The following is a 20,394-nucleotide window of genomic DNA, read 5'->3' as shown; positions in this document are numbered from 1 at the left end:
ATTACGCTAGAAATAGTGATGTAACTGCCACGCGGGATTAGCCGAGCGGTCTCTGGCGCTGCAGTCATGGACTGTGCGGCTGGTCCCGGCGAAGGTTCGAGTCCTCCCTCGGGCATGGGTGTGTGTGTTTGTTCTTAGGATAATTTAGGTTAAGTAGCGTGTAAGCTTAGGGACGGATGACCTTAGCAGTTAAGTCCCATAAGATTTCACACATATTAAAAAAATGATGTAACTTCCAGAAAACATTCTGAAGATGAACCTGAAAAGGTTAGAAAACCGGTTCATGGAATAATAAATAACTATTAAAAAAAGTGAATGGCTGCATTTTTATGTACTTACATTCTTCTGCTATTGTTGTACGGATGCGAAAGGTGGACTCTTTAACTTCTGAACAACAAAGACGAAGTGAAACTAAATTTCTCCGCTATATAGCGGCATAATTGTATCTAAATCGTAAGAGAAACATTGGTATAAGACAGGAATTAAATGTGCAATCAGTTACAGACCTTGTAAAGAAATAGATAAAAATCGGAGGGATAACGTTACGTGTGTGGAAGACAATAGGATCAAAAAGATTGCTTTGTAAAACAGGGTATTTCAAACCTCGACGGCAACACTAGAGGAATTGATTCCTCAAATAACAAGGAAAAAATGCTATGTCAACATGGGTTCGGAAATGAATCATTACAGACTTATTCGACCGTCAGTTCCTAGAAACTGCACTGCATGTCTGTAACGACAGCTGGTGCCCACTGGCTACGAATCAGAGGAAATGATAAAATTCACCTTCTGCCTGAATACAGGTCTCCGTTACGCGCGTCATTGAATTTCAAACACGAGTGAAAATGCCTGGTGTGTTTCGTACTGTCTGTGAGGCTGCTACAATGCGTGAATGGAGAGTACGTTCGTCCACAACAGCAGCTGAATACACGAGTGATTTTACATATCCCCACAGGTGGAAGTCCAGGAGACTTAAGTCAAGTGAACGGGGTGACCAAGCAGTCGGTCCACCGCAGTTGAGCGCCCCAGAAAAAAAAAAAAAAATGGAAATGCCGTGTGGCTAGGGCCTCCCGTCGGGTAGACCGTTCGCCTGGTGCAAGTCTTTCGAGTGGACGCCACTTCGGCGACTTGCGTGTCGATGGGGATGAAATGATGATGAAAGACACACAACACCCAGTCATCACGAGGCAGAGAAAATCCCTGGCCCCGCCGGGAATCGAACCCGGGACCCCGTGCGCGGGAAGCGAGAACGCTACCGCAAGACCACGGGCTGCGGACGAGCGCCCCAGAATCGAACATTGTCATCATTATCATCATCATCCTGTGCTGTTGTATGTCATGGCCGACTACTTCCCCCCACCCCCTGCCTGGCGGATGGCGGACGTTTGGAAGTGTCGCATTCACAGAGGCAGCGATGAATTCCTTCAAATATCTTTCTGTCTGGAAACCTTTCTAAAGGGTAGCGTTCCTGGTACAAGCGACGTGCCTTCCATGCATTGCCATCCACAAAACCGTACATGTAATGCATGATCGCGAGCTCTTGGTCGGTGTACGTTTGTGCAGTGCAAACCACAGGCACAGGCTGTTCCTAACCACCCCTACACAATTTTACTGACGGCTACGGATACATCTAACGTTCCTCGTGCTTACGAGTTACTTCAGAGCAAATACACACCACTATTACTAACTACGGCTATGCTGACAGCTACGTATTTAACTGGCGAACACTGTACTTCCTCTGCGCATGCTGCAGATATTCAGACCCATATCACACTGATTAATGATTTGATCCTTATGTAAAATTTGTAACCGGCGTCGTACCTATTTCTCCTGCAAACACTACTTTTCAGCATACACTAGGTAACAGTAACATACTCTAATAACTCGGTAATTATGCTTTTCCAGGCCCATGTGGATGATATAGCCTTTTTTTTCTTCTTGTTATATGAGGAATCCATTCGTGAAGTTTTGCCGTCGTGTTTTAAAATACCCTGTACAATTCTAGTAACCCTCTAAGAAATGGCATGTACAATTCTGAGGCGTAACGTCCAGTCCGTGTCGTCGGTGACGAACAAAAATGTTTATAAAATTTCTTTTTGTCACCTGAAAAATGGTACAGCACTGATTTTTTGATAAACTCTTTACATTTCCTTTTAAATTCATTTCCTGCTTATTTACATTCAATAGCTATGAGTACAACATAACCGTAGAGAATGAAGCATCGTCAACACCGAGCTGCTGAAGAAGGCCGGAGGACAGCATCAGCGAGACCTTATCAAGGGAACAACCTCCATGTAAATGGAGATGGGTATTGGGTTATCTTGAATCCCTGTTACCTAGTAATTGTCATTTTTTCTTCTTCTTTTCCCCTTCCGTTTTGGTCAATTAAGAACAACATGACAATTTCAGTTCCTTCTTACTTGTTCTTTTCTTTTCCTCCTTCAGTATTCTTTAATCTTTTCACCATGCCGGCCGCGGTGGTCTCTCGGTTCCAGGCGCGCAGTCCGGAACCGTGCGACTGCTACGGTCGCAGGTTCAAATCCTGCCTCGGGTATGGATGTGTGTGATGTCCTTAGGTTAGTTAGGTTTAAGTAGTTCTAAGTTCTAGGTGACTGATGACCACAGCAGTTGAGTCCCATAGTGCTCAGAGCCATTTGAACCATATTTTTTTTCACCGTGTCTCTTTTTATTCTTTCTTCAGACCCTTTCACTCCAGTCCTCTTACTGCTTTTGCCTTATGATTCATCTAAATTTAACACTTTTCTTCTGAAAATATCTTTTCTGCTGTGTCTTCCGCTTTTATGTTGTGTATTTCGAAATCTTTAACTTCTATGATCCTGCTTGTCATTATTTGTTCCCAGAGCTGTGTCAGCCTGTTGTCATTCATCCTATATAAATGTAAAAAAAAAAAACATCAATCTTCTTTTACTTACTGTTTCCGTTATTTTTTTTCTACACTTTGATGTATCTCATAACTGCTTCTTAGTTTCCAGACTTCTGTGTTCCTTATTGGACCAATAACTTTGCTCGTGCTTCTTCTTTCTAATATTTCTTGTTTGTTAAGTTAAAAATACTTCAGTGCCAGTGTATTGGCATGCTGGTTTCACTACCATGTTGTAATGTCTCCTGGATACCTAATGTTTTTGACCTTTCTATTTGACCAATGACTGTAAAACCTTTGTTACATTTTATATATTGGCGATAAATTTGCTTTTTTTTCAGAGATTATTCAACGTGGTGTACTGACTATCTGTTCTAAGAGATTGACTTGCACTTCTGAATCCTCATGATTTATAGGTAATATAGAAAAAGTCATTCTGAATGTCAGATAGTTTGCTTCAATATTCTCTTTCTTTCTTCCAAGTTTTACTGATAATACTTGATGTTCCTTTAATTTCTTGATTTTTTCATAGCTTTAACTGCTTTTTTAATGCCTTCAGTATTTGGTGTCATATCTCCTTTATTCTCACAAAGTCTGAAAATTCTAATTTATAACTTGAGTCATGGCAGTATAAAGGATTATGAAAATATTTTGAAAGTAATGAAAATATTTTGCAAGTAATTCACAATTTTCCGTATTTTTTATGCCAGTGTTACCTCTTTCTGCGACTTCCTTTTGAAGCAAATTCTTAGTGACTGCAAGGCCTTTAATTTGTTACATTACCCGAATTTTCTGTCAGTTCTTGGAAGAACAGGACAAAAAATATTAAATAGGAAACACTATCCTAATGTTCTGCAAAAATAATTGTGCAAAGTGTTGCATTATTTTTGTGAAGTTTTTTTGCGTTTCATCAAGTTGTCATTTTTCAAACAATGTTTTGATTCTCTGTGTTATTCTAAATGTTTCTTTTCTTTGTTGTTGAAATGCTCGTAGTTTTCAATGTTTCTCGACCTGTTCCATTTTTCTATTTCTATGATTTTCTTTTTGTTCTTGCCTAATCGAAGTGTAGAGTTTTCTGTAGTACTGATTTTCCTTGTATGTGCCAGATGATATAATACTGTTCTACTTTTTTTTCTTTGGTATTTGTGGGTTCGAGTCACCTAATTGTGTGATTTTAGATTTTTCGGTTCGCACAGAATCTCAGAATAATTCTTTTTTTTCTCGATTCTTCCTACTGCCTTTATTTATTGGTGCATGACACTTAAGGAATGTGCATGCCTTTTTCTTTTTTCATTTAACTGTGAGAAGAGATATTTTTAAGATCTAGTTTAAGTTACGTTATACTGTCTACTATCTCTTCGTGAAAGTTAAGAGCCTTACCTAATAACGCCATTCCTTTCATAATCTGATACTGGTTTATCTTAAAAAAATTCTGCAATTTTTAGTATGCCGTAAGTTTTCTTCTATGAATCTTATTTCCTATATTGCTAAAATCAGGATTTCATTATTAAGCAAAAGTATTAGCTTCTTTTGTTTGTCAGTCTTTAGCAAATAATTTACGTTTAAAGTTCCTTTTTATATTTAAATCTCGAGTGATTCCGAGGGTATTCCGACTCACCCTGAGTACACATATCAGGAATTATTTTTGTTTTTTACTTATCTATTTTTAAGAGGTGTTCAACTGCACAAATAGTTCAATCCACGTTACTCACAACATATTCAGAGAAGAAATGGTTTTCTTTTACTGAGAGAACACTACGTGCAATAAAAATAGACCGCCTCGGCTGGGACAGAAGTATGCTGAGATCTGACATCAGACAGAACACGGTCAAGTTCTTCGGTATCATCAAATAGTTTGTTTCCATCAGTTACAGGTAAGTGTTCGACAACCATGCGGTCAGTGGATTGTGTTATATGTAGCTAAGTGTTGGAAGAACCTACACTCTAAGAAAGAAAGAAAAAGAAAAACCGCACCGCGAGGGAATTATCCGAATGGGGCGGAAATCGGTACAAATCTGTCGAATTGGCGCGTTGGATCGTCAAAATACCGAGATGGTGATTGGAGGGTCGTGCCCGTAATGTTTCAAATGTTTTCAATTGGGGAGAGATCACACGACCTTGCTGGCCAAGGTAGAGTTTGGCAAGGACTCAGACAAACAGTAGAAACTTTCGACTTGTGCGGGCGTGCTTAACCTTGCTGAAATGTAAGCCCAATATGGCTTGCCATGAAGGGCAACAAAACGGGGTGACGACGTACCGTTGTGCTATGAGGGTGACGCGGATGGCAACTGAAAGGACCCTGCTGTGAAAATAAATGGCACACCAGAACGTCACACTTGGTTGTCGGACGCTACGGCGGGCTACAGTCAGGTTGGTACTCCACTGCTGTCTGGGGCGTCCCCAGACGCGTCTTCGGCCGAGAATCTCGTTGGAGTACAACTGTCGTCAGTGATGAGCCCCGCTTCTAATTGACCCCGACGACCAGTGAAGGCGGGTCTGGAGACGTCCTGGACAGCGGCGGGATACCAACTTGACTCGCCCGCCGTACGGCCCGACAATCACGTGTGATGTTCTGGGGTGCCATTTCTTTTCATAGTAGGATGCTTTTGGTTGTCTTCGGCTTAGAATCTCATTGACTGTGGTAGAATTGTCTTCAGTGATGTGTCCTGCTTCGAACTGAATTCCGATGACCAGCGAAGGCGTGTGTGGAGATTTCCTGGACAAATACTCGCCCTCTCTACGTCCTGACAACCATGAGTGATGGATGGTCTGGGGTGCCATTTTGTTTCATAACAGGACACCTTTCGTTATTGTCCGCGGTGTACCTACAACACAGCGGTATATCGGTGATATTCTACGCCCCGTTTTGTTGCCCTTCATGGGAAACCATCGTGGTTCTACATTTCAGCATGATAATGCTCACCCACACACGGCGAGAATGTCTACTGCTTGTCAAAGCCTACTGTGACCAGAAGGGTCACCCGAACTCTGCTCAATTAGGGGCGTTGGGGGCGCTATGGAAAGGGCTCTCGAACCTGCTTGAGCTTTTGAGGATCTAAGGTGCCACAGATTTTGGCACGATTATGCTTCAGGAGGATTGGGAACGTTGGGGGCGCTATGGTCAAGGCCCTCGAACCTGCTTGGGCTTTTGAGGATCTAAGGCGCCTGGCACAACTATGCTTCAGGAGTGCATCCAACAACTGTCAATAAATGCCAGAGTGAATGGCTGCTTGCATTGGGACCAGAGTTGAGCAGTCACGTTATGGAGTTGCTAATCCGATCTCTCCTCGATTAGTGGCGTTAGGGGCCCTATGGACAGGGCCCTCGAACGTGCTTGAGCTTTTGAGGATCTAAGACGCCTGGCACAACTATACTTCAGGAGTGCATCCAACAACTGTCAATAAATGCCAAGCTGAATGGCTGCTTGCATTGGGGCCAGAGCTGAGCAGTCACGCTATGGAGTTGCTAATCCGATCTCTCCTCAATTAGTGGCGTTAGGGGTGCTATGGACAGGGCCCTCGAACCTGCTTGAGCTTTTGAGGATTTAAGGCGCCGCAGAATTTGGCACGAGTATACTTCAGGAGGATTGGGAGTCTTAGGGGCGCTATGGTCAGGGCCTCAAACCTGCTTGGGCTTTTGAGGATCTAAGGCGCCTGGCACGACTATGCTTCAGGAGTGCATCCAACAACAGTTGATCAATGCCAGGTTGAATGGCTGCTTGCATTGGGGCCAGAGCTGAGCAGTCACATTATGGAGTTGCTAACCCGATCTCTCCTCAATTAGTGGCGTTGGGTGCCCTATGGACAGGGCCCTCGAACCTGCTTGGGCTTTTGAGGATCTAAGGCGCCTGGCATGACTATGCTTCAGGAGGGCACAAGTATACTTCAGGAGGATTGGGAGTCTTAGGGGCGCTATGGTCAGGGCCCTCAAACCTGCTTGGGATTTTGAGGATCTAAGGCGCCTGGCACGACTGTGCTTCAGGAGTGCATCCAACAACAGTTGATCAATGCCAGGTTGAATGGCTGCTTGCATTGGGGCCAGAGCTGAGCAGTCACATTATGGAGTTGCTAACCCGATCTCTCCTCAATTAGTGGCGTTGGGGGCCCTATGGACAGGGCCCTCGAACCTGCTTGGGCTTTTGAGGATCTAGGGCGCCTGGCACGACTATGCTTCAGGAGGGACGGACGGACGACGTACATGATGGGGGGCTGAACCCTCTGCAGGGAACGAAGTTCTAGCGCTTACTGCGCTTCGCCTTCTTAATTGGTGTGGTGAGGATGTGGTATGACATGGTGTTTGTGGTTGTTACTTGGCTTTTGTGCTGTTTTTTTTTCTTTTTTTTAAAAAAAAAAGAAGACAGGACAGTAGAAGGGACAGTAGAAGAGTGGGGGAAAACGACCGGCCCATTGACTAGCCGGGAATTATGATTAAATTACAGAATAAAGGAGAGGAGGAGGAATAGTGAGAGTTAGTGAAAGCGAAAAGCCATTATCCTGGTCTCTTCTTCTTCATAGCGGCGTCTTGATGGTGGTGGCAGTCAGTCTTGAAGTGGTGGAATGGGGGGGGGGGGGGGAAGAGAAAGAAGTCAGAGGGTGACAGATGAAGAAGTGGAAAGAGGAAGGGCCTATCATGATTAGGCCAACATTGGGGGTAGTGTGGGTGGAAGGGGGGTGGCGTGTTGAGGGGAGTGAATGACATGACGTGTTGGGGGAATGATCTATGGTGTGAGGGAGGTAATTGTCATAAGATGAGGTGGCTGGTGCAAGCGAAGTCATGGGGGGCGAAATAAAAGGTTGGGCCATCGAGTGGTGGCTAGACGGTGAACACGGGTGCCCAGGGAAAGGATTAAGGGATTAGGAGAGTGACGGGTTTGTTGGTAAAAGGAATTGGCTGCGGAGAGGAAGCGGGTACGAAGGAGCGGCACTTCAGCCAGGATGTGGAGCTCTTGGGTTGGGAAGTCGAAGGGGAGGCGGAGGGCACGCCGGAGAGGCCGGTTCTGGACGGTTTGGAGTCGGCTGAGGTGGGTGGGGGCTGCATTGCCCCACACCACCGCCGCGTATTCAAGGATGGGGCGAACAAGGGAGGTGTACAATCTAAGAGCATGGTGGGAGGGGAGTGTAGAGGTTGGATTGATGAGAGGGTAGAGCAGGCATAGCCGTCCCATTGCTTTACGACGCACGTCATCGCAGTACGAGTCCAGGGGACTGGTGTACCAAGGACCATCACCTGAAGGAGCCGAATGGGAATATGGCGTCAGCAGATGATAAGGGCTTGGGGTTTGAAGGTGGTAAGGTTCGTAGCTATATAGTTTTTCTAGCAACAATGTACGACTGCGAGAAAGACAGTGGTACAACATTTCGTTCGTTATACGATGCGATTTCTGATTGTAATCATATGTAACAGCGTGTTTAACCAAAGTGAGTTGACTATACAATAATTTTCATGTGTAAAAAATAAATACTTCATCCGACTGAGTTCAAACATTGAACAGTTGTAGTTGCTTTCTCCGTGAAAATAGCATGCCTCCCAAAACTCGCATCGATTGGTAGATCTACCGGCCAGGCACGAAAGAGAAGGAGGCGATGATTGCCAAACAAGCAACGATCAGTTTGTCTACAGGTTGTTGAGTCACGTGCATCAGACTCGGAAGACCAACGCACAACAAGAAATTCATTTGATCGTTTACGAGCACCCCGATGGCGTACTTTGGAGTTTGGAATTAGAAGGGCAACGCGCAGCAAAAGATTTAGCTGATCGTTTACATGATATTGGAATCAGCACCTCGATCTCGACTTACAGTGCACGTCGACTTACCTCTTTCTGCATTCCAATACAATATGAATTACGAGTCTAGTCTGCACCCAAGTGTAGACATCGGCGCCATGGATAAACTATGGGCGCATTGTGGTGCACGGAAGTTCTACATTGAAACACCACGAACGTGCTGCGCAATGGCAAAAATTTCCGACTTTGCGTACACCATCTGAACCTCGGTCGTCATTGCTTTCTGGAGACTCTGCCGATTCCAAGCACTTTCTCAGCACATTAGCAAATACATTTTGACGTTTTTATTGATATCGCTTGGACCTGACAAATTATTCAGAGACCAATATAAGATAGTTTTTAAAAATTCAAGGGCATCTATGTCATTGCATATGAGCTCTTCTTCCAGTTCCCGGCGATGAACATAAATTTCTACAAAACTACTTCATGCGCGACGATAATGTGCAATTTTATGAGCCATGCGATAAGATCCCAGGCACCAGACGTCATAAATCATCTAGTTTGCAAACTTCTTTGCACCGACACAGCGTTCTGCTAAAATTTTACAAATCAGCAATTGAATATATGCCACCAGATAATTATGCAATCTATATAAAAGCCAACAAAACACAAATTACACAGTATATCAGACGCTACAATGCATCTACCATCAATGAAATAAATTTTATGAATGGACAAGAACGTGATAAGCGTGATATAATTCTACAGTGGCGTTATAACAGACATTGATGTTACTTTGCGTTGCAGTTTCCCGATAATATTTTGGGAAGGGGTGGACTGTTATCACTCCGATAATATGCAAACTAATCCAACTACAGGTAAGTACATTCATTATTACTTGCAGATATTTCATCACATAAAACAAAAAGCCATCACTGCACAATTTCGCACATCTGATTTCCATTTTTCTAATCGCTTCTTATGTTTTTCCTTCTTACAGGTCACGAACTTAATAAAAAAAAGTATCAGGAATGAATTATTATTCATACCGCTTAATGATACATCAAAACGGAACAAATCATATTCTGCAATGTCAACCGTTTCACCAATACGTGGTAGATAAATGTGCAAAATTTAAATCTGAACGTGTCCTCTTTATTAGATTAAATTAAAAAATCATTGTGTTCAGAGTAGTACATTCACTTCGAGATGCGACTGCAACCGACGCAAAGATCAACTACACTGGTAAAGTGGTGATACTTCCATCGACGTCACTGGCAGTCCGCGACACGTGAATGAATATGCGCAAGACGCCGTCACATACGTGCGTTCAAATGGACGTCTCGACTTATTCATCACATTTACATGCAATCCAGCATGGGATGAGATAGAATAATGTCTATTTCCAGGTCAAGCTCCATCTGATCGACACTATTTGACTGCACGCGTTTTTAAATAGAATCTCATTAAACTGATGGATTTAATTGGTAAAACTCTGTGCTGGATATATTTCGCGGTCTTCGATATTGTCATCAAACTTATGGTGCATGGAGTTTGTGGTGTTATGAACGCACAACCACCATGCATGGCAGCAAATAAATACAAGAATAAGTAGTCAAGAGAACTGAGTCATGTAACTCGCATTCTGATAAAGAGTATCCTCAATACAGGCGCCACGAACCAAATGATACGAGGTCGCACAGCTACAATCAGAAAGAGAAATGCCGGTATTGAAATTGACGACAGAAAGGTTGTACCATATTCACCTTTGTTATCAAAAACATTGAAGGCGCATATAAATGTGGAATACTGCAATTCAGTTAAATCAATAAACTACTCACGCAAATACGTGAACAAGGACGGCGATATGTCGGTATTCAGTTTCGATAATGCCGACGCGTGCACAGACGAAGTTAATTTCAAACCGGTCGATACATCAGCAGCAACGAGGCAATGTCGCCCATTTTCAGTTTCCCAATTCACAGTCGGCACATAAATGTTTCCTATCTTACTAACCACTTTGAAATTGGACAAGGCGTGTATTTCACAGAGGAGAACACACGTAATTCAGTGGCTCTGAGCACTATGGGACTTAACTGCTGAGGTCATCAGTCCCCTAGAACTTAGGACTACTTAAACCTAACTAACCTAAGGACATCACACACATCCATGCCCGAGGCAGGATTCGAACCTGCGACTGTAGCGGTCGCGCGGTTGCAGACTGTAGCGCCTAGAACCGCTCGGCCACCCCGGCCGGCGAACACACGTAGTGTTCCTTTTTTTTTTTTTTTTTGCCTTTGAGTGTGTACTCAATTTAGCCATCGGCAACACATAGTGACAATGTACACATAATTGAATAAACAAATACAGAAATGCATATTTACAAGAATAAAAAGCTTAACTGTTACAGTTTTGTACACGTAGTGTTCCTGCTGTACCAGCGCACACAATTCTGACTGCGTGTTTTACGCTGTGCCAAAAAGATGTATCTGTCAAAACATTAATTTATGCAGAGGTGCCAAAGTACCACACATGGAAAACTACCCAAAAAGTTTCAGCGACATAAACAAGACCGGCCGTCAAAACCTATATTCAACTGATACGCTGGGCTGTATTTACATAGTAAATCCAGATAATTCCGAATACCACCATTTGAGAATGTTCCTTATTAACGTGAAAAGTCAAGTTTCATTTGCAAACTTGACGGCTTAGAATACCATACAAACAGAGGAGCTACCCGAAAATTTAATTTACTCGAAAGAGATGAATATTGGGAAATTACAATGATTGAGGCCAATGTCTATCGCTACAGGGAATAAATGTGCTTTAACCAGTGTTGTGCATTAAGTTTTAGATTGCTTGTAAATTGGCAAAAAATATTAGAGCAAGAAACAGAGAATTTTCTTGTATTGCGTATTTTGTATTAATGAAAACTGTTGCTTTAGTTTGAGACATTCTGTTTAGTACTGCAGACATTTCAAATCATGCATTTCCGTTTTAACAGTTTATAATTTATACTGTGTGACGAGTACCATACCTGAGGATGCAAGACGGAGATCTTCACGTTGTAACAGTGTTAGGAAAAGCAAGTAGGTGGGCGAATGAGTGCAGTCAGGAAGAAATTAAAGGTTGAGTCGCACGAACTAGGAGAAGACTGCCAGTTAGTGTCTTGAGGAAGTGCTGAAGAAAGATCAAATGTTATAAAAAATTTAATTATTTGGAAGACTAGTACGAACAATCGTTGCAACTGACAGACATCATTACAATAATTCCAGTTCACAGACGGCGATTAAGGAAGAATGATGATGGAGTACAGTTTCGAGAGTTTAATTTGAACTACAGAGTGAGAGCGGAATGTGACGACATTGTACATGAAGTCTTTACATGCAGAAAAGCCTTCATGGCAAGTTGATGATTAATAGCTGTTCAAAAATTTATGAAGTCGTGCGAGTCTCCTCATGATGAAAGGGGTAAGCATTGAAAAAGGCCATGGAAAACTGAGTAAGAACTAGGAAGGAAAGTTTATGATCACACTGATTCATTGAAGGGTGGATCAAGTCACGACAGCAATGAACAGACCAAGTAGTTCTACCTCAGAGAGGAACTCTCGGTGAAAAAAAATTAGTGAAATGCTCCAGGAAAAATACCCGAATTTTGACATTTCATATGAAACGTTCAGAGCACTGTAGGTTTTGGATATCCGAGGAGTGATACATGCTCAACCGGCGATAAGTATAATGTTGAGATGGAACTGCTGAGTGTAAAATTATCTGAAAATTTCGATAGTGATATGAAAAAACAAGTCTTGAAAGAAATTAATAAGATCACCATTGACCATAAGGTACACAAAGTCAAAGCTGAAATATTTCCTTCCAGAAACAGAAACGCTGGTTTAAGGGGCCGAATGTCTAATGAAACACAAGGAATCTGCATGGACTACCACAAAACTTGATGCTTACCAAGTACTACCATAATAACTAGTGATGTCTATTACAAAAGGCAGTTATCTGTTTATTCTTTCAGTATTCATCGACATTCAACTGCAGGTTTAGTGTTCTACACTTACACTGGAGCCCAATGAAGCTGTTTCCTTTTTAAGTCACTTTATGACAGAATTATTGGGCAAGAAAGTCAAACATCTTGAAATTTTTTATGATTCGTGTTCAGATCAGAACAAGTATTACACTGTCCTAATGTAACTTAATTGCCTTGTGAGTGAACTGAACCTCTTAGAGACAGCAAAACAACCTTCTCTATTAGGGGACACTCTTTGATAGAGTGTGATAAGAATATGGGACTGATTAACACAGAAGTTCCAATGACTGGGTACGAATCTTGGTTGAATCTCGGTATAAACCTAGCTGTGGTGGTCACTCAACTTTTGACAGGAAATTGGGAATCATTAATGTTATGAAGGAGGAGTATTTGAGCAAATGCTAAACAGCCCCTTTCAAAGCGGTATTCATCACAAAAAAGTTTCTCCGCCACATTCAGAGAAAACTTATAATGGAGTTTGGACTTCATCGGTGATGAGAGCTTCAAGGTGGATCCATAGCAGTAACCTGGAGAATACGAGTGCTTCTCCTGCTTACAAAGGTGAAATATAAAAATTGTAATAAAATATTATTTTAGAATAATTGTGTATAATACTAATAATAATAATAATAACAATTTTCTTCACAGGTCCTCAGGCAATATCGAAAGAAAAGTACTAGGACGTCCAGGTTTTGAAGAACTATTGCGGACCGGAGGCAACAGTATTTTACACAAACCTTTTACAACAGCTGAGAAGTGCATGTTGGGACAAAGTGATATACTTTATTCTTATTACCACTTTATCACACGACGTTATAAAAGCAAACAAAATTTCTTTTTAAAAAGAACTATCTGTATTGTTTCAGACATTTGTATTCTTACACATCATATTTAACAAAAATTGCAGTTTTACTTTCAATATGTTTTATTCCACTACATAATAGTAGCAAGTTTTTCCCTTGTAACTGATGACTTTAATTTAAATATTACGCTAACAAAACGACAATTTAATATAAACGTAGGCTTCCGCGGCCATTGTCACATTCAGTAAAAGTTTTCTGGGTTTGTGACCGGATTGTCAATATTGACAATGCGGTCACAAACCAAGAAAAATTTTATTGAATGATACAATTTAATGCTTACAGCATGTCCTTCCAAATGACTTAAGTATTCATGAATTTTATCAATTAGTACCTATGAAAGTCGGTTTGAAACTTTACCATTGCTCTACTGACCAATTTGATTATGTGGACAAAGCATGCTCTTTTCCTGTGTTCTTCATATGCTTAACCGTCAACAACAAAGCACTCGTTCAACTTGGCGTGGTTGCACCACAACTTCTGTGCGTGACCATTATGATCGAGATTTATTGACAGAACAACAGTTCAGTGCTGATGGCTTGCGTGCATTTGTCGTAACAAATGAGCAACTCTTACTTGCAGATCAAAAATTGATCTACGAAACCATTAAAGCGTGGAGGCCAGTGGTAGAGCCTGTCTGTTTTTTCTTGATGTGCCCGGCGGCACAGGAAAAACATTGTAATCAGTTCGCTGTTAGCTAAAACTCGCTCTCAAAATGGAATTGCTTCGGCTCTTGCGTCATCAGACAATGCTGCTACATTATTGGATTGTGACCGGACAGCGCATTCGGCGCTCAAATTGCTTTCGAATATACATTTTACGGAAGCTCATACACGCGTTATTTCAAAAGGTTCTGGCATGGCGAAAAACAAACGCATTGTCGGGATTAAAGTACTAAGGCACATAGAAAATCACTTGTAGCACTTGATCAAACTTTTCGGGATTTACGTGGAAATGCACACAGGTTCAGTGGAGTTCTCATTTTATAAGCAGGCGATTTCCGACAAACTGTACCAATTAGACCAAAATAAACGACTGATGAACTCAAGGCTTGCCTCAAAGCATCACGTCTTTGGCGACACATGTATATTCTCACATTAAAGATCAATACGCACATACATCTACAGCGGAATGTGCCAGCCATATTTTCAAAACAGCTATTGGACATTTGTCAGTGGAGAAGTTCTATTTGATACCGCCGCAAAAAATCTATTTCATTTCCAACGAATTTTTGTAATTGTTTCATCGAACAACTAAGAGAAAGTTCTCCCAGAAATTGCCACAAATTACAAACAAGCGAACGTGCTATTTTCGCATCAAAAAACACAGACGTCAATGCAGTCAACTACTCGATCCATGGACAAACTGCGGGCGAGCCTGTCTCCTACAAATCGACTGACAGCATCATGGATGCTGGCGTATTTTTAAACTATCCAACTGAGTTTTTGAATTCGTTAGATCTTCCTGGTTTCACATCAAATACACTGCCACTCGAAATCAGAGCGCCAATAATTCCTTTTCGCGACATTAATCCACTTCGACTGTGCAATGGAACCGGGTTCGCCGTCCAAAACCACTTATGCCAGACGTCATTGAGGAGACAATTCTGAATGGCAAGTCAAACGCAGAAAACGTGCTCGTTCCGTGTATTCCTATCATTCCTACCGACATGGCATTTCATTTCAAACGACTAGAGTTCCCCGTTCGCCTAGCATTCTGAATGACCAACAAAGCACAAGGATAATCGTTTCAAGTGTCTGGATTAAATCTGGAAAAGCTATGCTGTTAATATTGGCGGTTCCATGTTGCATGCTCACGAGTGGGACAGCCGATAAATTTGTTTTTTCAGGAGACAAAAGACCAAAAAAATACTGTATATCCTAAAGCACTTGTACACAATGATGAAAAAATCATTCTTTCATTTATTTTCTACATAATGAGTATATAAGTGTCTGCTTCGTGTAAGTGTGTATACTTCCAATAAAGTACAAAAAATTGAAAGAGGCATTGCAATGAATGCCGGACATATTTAGTAATTCATACAATTATTGAGCAAATTTAATAATGTGAAACGTTGCCATAATCTGATCGTTGTACCACTGGGGTACATGGAGCAAGATGTGGGTGAATAATGTGCAGAACGACAGTTTTTAAACATTTATTAATAAAGAACATACATTTGATAGAATGAAAATGTTTTCTTAAATGAATTTTATCTGCCCATAGGCCATTCCAAAATTTTTACATTTACAAAAAAAAAAAAAGAAAGAAAAAACGCGATACAGCGATACGACTAGTTAAGGATTTTAAAACTCAAATGATAAACAGATTTCAAAAGTGATAAAATATTTTAAGAATCAGCCAAAATTTAGCAAACTAAGAAAAATTGATTAATAAAATAATCTGAAGTAACCCAGTTCCATGGCACATCGAAAACAGTATAGAAAATCGTACTATCATATGAGAACAAATTGTGCTAGGAACTAGTCGTAGTGCGTCCACAGAACACCAGATTCAATGCGTAATTCCCACATGGCCATCATAACAGATTACATAAGAGAATATCTGTTGTTACCTGAAAAACAACAGATATTAGCATTCCTCAAATAACCATTAGATTCGGTATGGTACTAGTATGGACCTGTTCCTGTTTCTCCGACACGCCACGAAACTACACTCCTGGAAATTGAAATAAGAACACCGTGAATTCATTGTCCCAGGAAGGGGAAACTTTATTGACACATTCCTGGGGTCAGATACATCACATGATCACACTGACAGAACCACAGGCACATAGACACAGGCAACAGAGCATGCACAATGTCGGCACTAGTACAGTGTATATCCACCTTTCGCAGCAATGCAGGCTGCTATTCTCCCATGGAGACGATCGTAGAGATGCTGGATGTAGTCCTGTGGAACGGCTTGCCATGCCATTTCCACCTGGCGCCTCAGTTGGACCAGCGTTCGTGCTGGACGTGCAGACCGCGTGAGACGACGCTTCATCCAGTCCCAAACATGCTCAATGGGGGACAGATCCGGAGATCTTGCTGGCCAGGGTAGTTGACTTACACCTTCTAGAGCACGTTGGGTGGCACGGGATACATGCGGACGTGCATTGTCCTGTTGGAACAGCAAGTTCCCTTGCCGGTCTAGGAATGGTAGAACGATGGGTTCGATGACGGTTTGGATGTACCGTGCACTATTCAGTGTCCCCTCGACGATCACCAGTGGTGTACGGCCAGTGTAGGAGATCGCTCCCCACACCATGATGCCGGGTGTTGGCCCTGTGTGCCTCGGTCGTATGCAGTCCTGATTGTGGCGCTCACCTGCACGGCGCCAAACACGCATACGACCATCATTGGCACCAAGGCAGAAGCGACTCTCATCGCTGAAGACGACACGTCTCCATTCGTCCCTCCATTCACGCCTGTCGCGACACCACTGGAGGCGGGCTGCACGATGTTGGGGCGTGAGCGGAAGACGGCCTAACGGTGTGCGGGACCGTAGCCCAGCTTCATGGAGACGGTTGCGAATGGTCCTCGCCGATACCCCAGGAACAACAGTGTCCCTAATTTGCTGGGAAGTGGCGGTGCGGTCCCCTACGGCACTGCGTAGGATCCTACGGTCTTGGCGTGCATCCGTGCGTCGCTGCGGTCCGGTCCCAGGTCGACGGGCACGTGCACCTTCCGCCGACCACTGGCGACAACATCGATGTACTGTGGAGACCTCACGCCCCACGTGTTGAGCAATTCGGCGGTACGTCCACCCGGCCTCCCGCATGCCCACTATACGCCCTCGCTCAAAGTCCGTCAACTGCACATACGGTTCACGTCCACGCTGTCGCGGCATGCTACCAGTGTTAAAGACTGCGATGGAGCTCCGTATGCCACGGCAAACTGGCTGACACTGACGGCGGCGGTGCACAAATGCTGCGCAGCTAGCGCCATTCGACGGCCAACACCGCGGTTCCTGGTGTGTCCGCTGTGCCGTGCGTGTGATCATTGCTTGTACAGCCCCCTCGCAGTGTCCGGAGCAAGTATGGTGGGTCTGACACACCGGAATCAATGTGTTCTTTTTTCCATTTCCAGGAGTGTAGATATAATGAACCAATGGCACTCAAAATTACTCTCTACATTACAACAAGTTCTTTGATATTATGATTATGTGCAATAAGATGCGTACAAACTCACCTTAGACAGTTTAAATTTTTAATAAACCTAAGAACGAAATAATTTACGTTTATACCCATGAAGTTACTGCGGGACTGCATTTATCTCCTAAAAGATCTCGAGACCCAATCACAATATTCAAACAGGCAACATTAAAAGAGTATTCTAACAGTAACAATCAAAAAACACCGTGTAAAATACAATTCTTTGTGAATGCACTAAACATCAAGCTAATGTAGTTTTAATGACTTATTAGAGCTGGTGACTTTTACATTAATACCAACTACACACAGTGACAAATACAAGCCCCACCGTCAAACTGATAACATGACCCATGTCAAAAAAGAGGCGCCGCCTGTGACTATTGTATCAATGATTGTTTAACGGAACACTAGAATTCGTCAAAGTTCAAATGCAGTTACTGAAGTCATGATGTGGTGAAGACAGCACTCAAGTAAAATTTATGTAAGTTAAGCATTCTCGGTTTCATAGGAAACGTACTGACATATTTAATGTTGTATGTACGTACGGCCATGGCTAAATAAGGAAACAGCTCCCCTCCTGGAAGTTTAGCTGTGCCGATGTAATCCAACACAGTGTAGTAGTTAATTCCACTTCACTCAATACTGGTCGGCAATGGCGACTCTGATATAGGGTGTCCATTTCATTTTCATTGAAAAAGGGGACATTTAAAATAAATTAGAGAAAAACCTGGGACAATGAAGAAAAAAAACAGGACATAAATATTGTATTGACTAAATTTAATACACACACAAGTTTACCTTTACAACGTGCACTCAGATGATCCCAAATCACTTTTTACAATTATTCTGCCACACTATCACCGTACTTTTCAATTATATGTACTTTATCAAGAAGTGCATCTTCGTTTAAAATTGTATCATAAAAGTCAGTACACGATACACCATTAAAGTGTGTTTTGACAATGAGCAAGGCCCTCACTGTTTCAACTCTTATTCTGTTTTTTCTTTCTTTTTTTTTCTCATCTGACCACAAAGAGTTTACGAACGAAAACACACGTTCCACGGCAGCATTTGACCCAGGAATTGCCAGACAAAACCCCACCAAATGAATCATGTTTTTCATGTTAATGTTTTTACTTTTGAAATAAGCAAATATTTTACACCACGTTGCACTAACACTTTCTTTGTCTCCTTCTTCGCTTTTTATGAAGTTCTGTGCACATGAAAATTCATCGAACAGTTTGTCTTCATCAACAGGAAAACTTGGTACAATACTTTTAATAAAAACACAACAGTCCTGAATATCCTTCCACTGTAGCTGCTCCTTTTCAGTATTAACCCAGTCAAATGCTTTGAAAGGTGTGAGAAATGGTAAACACCATTCTTTAATATACTCAGTGCAAGAGTCCTAGAAGATGTCAGCATAAATATGAAATTGTTCTACAGTAATTTCACCTTCTTCTTCCAGCTTTCTTAGAGTCTCATCTACAAAGGATGTGAGAAATCTTTCGGATTTTCTACATTGTAATTTGCCCAATATTTTTTTTTATTTCTTGATAAACTTCCACTATTGTGATTTCTTGTTTCTCAATACATTTAATTGCTGTGGAGTAAGGTTTTAGCTGACTAACAAGAAAATGTAGAAGAACAATAGACAAAGAGTTATCAAAGAATTGTTTAAGGATAACAGGACACTTATCAAGGGAAATGAAATATGATTTTAAAGCAGGAAATATTTCTACAATTCTTTCCAATGCTGGTAGCAGAGATAGCCACCTTGTCTTGCTGTTCCCAAGTACAGTTTTGTATTCAGTTTCAGTAAACTTACCGAATGACTTCATAGATTCAACCTTTACTGTATATATGTGGAAATGCTGGTAGATTTTGTTTACAATTAATTGTCAGTCGATGGGTAGGCAATCTGAGCCAGTTTGTAAGGAATTGTGCTCCACATGTCATGGACAGCCAACACCTACTATATTATGCACTGTGTTCTGTTGCAGTTTATAGAACAAACTGTTTTTCCTTTCCTCTGCTTACCACCAAAATTGGTGTTAGTGTTGTCTGCAGATACTGGAATCACCTTTCCCTCAAGATCATGTTTCTTTAAAACGTCCAGCACATAATTCTGAAGTAAATCTGAAGTTTCTCGAGCTAAATTAACCAATTCGAGCACTTTCACCGTGATGCCATTTTCAGGGTGAAAATGCCTGGTAAGGAGAGGAACCAACTTCAAATCCAGATGATTCGATGTATCAATCATTACAGAAATGAATCGAGTACTTTTCAGTTCATTTATAACCTGCTGAGCTGCATACGGTGGAATAACATTTGAAATGATTGCATTACATTTTGTGTGTCTACATGTGAATTTAGGACTGAAAAGTTTTTTAACAACTGCTGTAGTACAGTCCATTGACTTAAAGCTATGGCTATGCATTGCACTGTGGTATGCAAACGTAGCTTCTTGTGCTGCCAACTGCCTATCCATTTCTGTTACTGATTTTAAGTTTCCATAGTAGTCACCCAAGCATTTATTTGCTCTTTTCATTTGATCACTCATGCGATGTTTCTTCGTCTTAATGTGATTCACAATGTCAGACCTTCCACCATGAGCAATATCAAATGTCGATCTGCACAACGTACATTCTACAGTTTCTCCGCTACCAGTGATAAAAGGAAACTCGCTTTTTATGTTCCTGTTAAGTTACACTTTCATTTTGGCATAATGATACAGT

The 20,394-nt window shown here is 41.8% G+C and overlaps 1 protein-coding gene across 2 annotated transcripts in view; it reads left to right on the top strand.

Moving 5' to 3' along the window:
- Positions 1–20,394, top strand: part of LOC126251487 (cationic amino acid transporter 4) — a 217,610-nt gene that overhangs the window by 13,401 nt on the left and 183,815 nt on the right. Inside the window, exon 2 of one of the 2 annotated variants that reach the window (XM_049951942.1) lies at positions 3,223–3,297. The exons of the other annotated variant lie outside the window; for it this stretch is intronic. Coding sequence (XP_049807899.1) covers positions 3,287–3,297 — 11 coding nt within the window. The 5' untranslated portion in view covers positions 3,223–3,286. The remainder of the gene's footprint in view (positions 1–3,222; positions 3,298–20,394) is intronic. 2 annotated transcript variants of the gene reach the window in all.

Source organism: Schistocerca nitens, chromosome 4, assembly GCF_023898315.1.
Source record: "Schistocerca nitens isolate TAMUIC-IGC-003100 chromosome 4, iqSchNite1.1, whole genome shotgun sequence".
NCBI classification, from domain to species: Eukaryota; Metazoa; Arthropoda; class Insecta; order Orthoptera; family Acrididae; genus Schistocerca; species Schistocerca nitens.
This window is presented reverse-complemented; position numbering and strand designations above follow the sequence as displayed.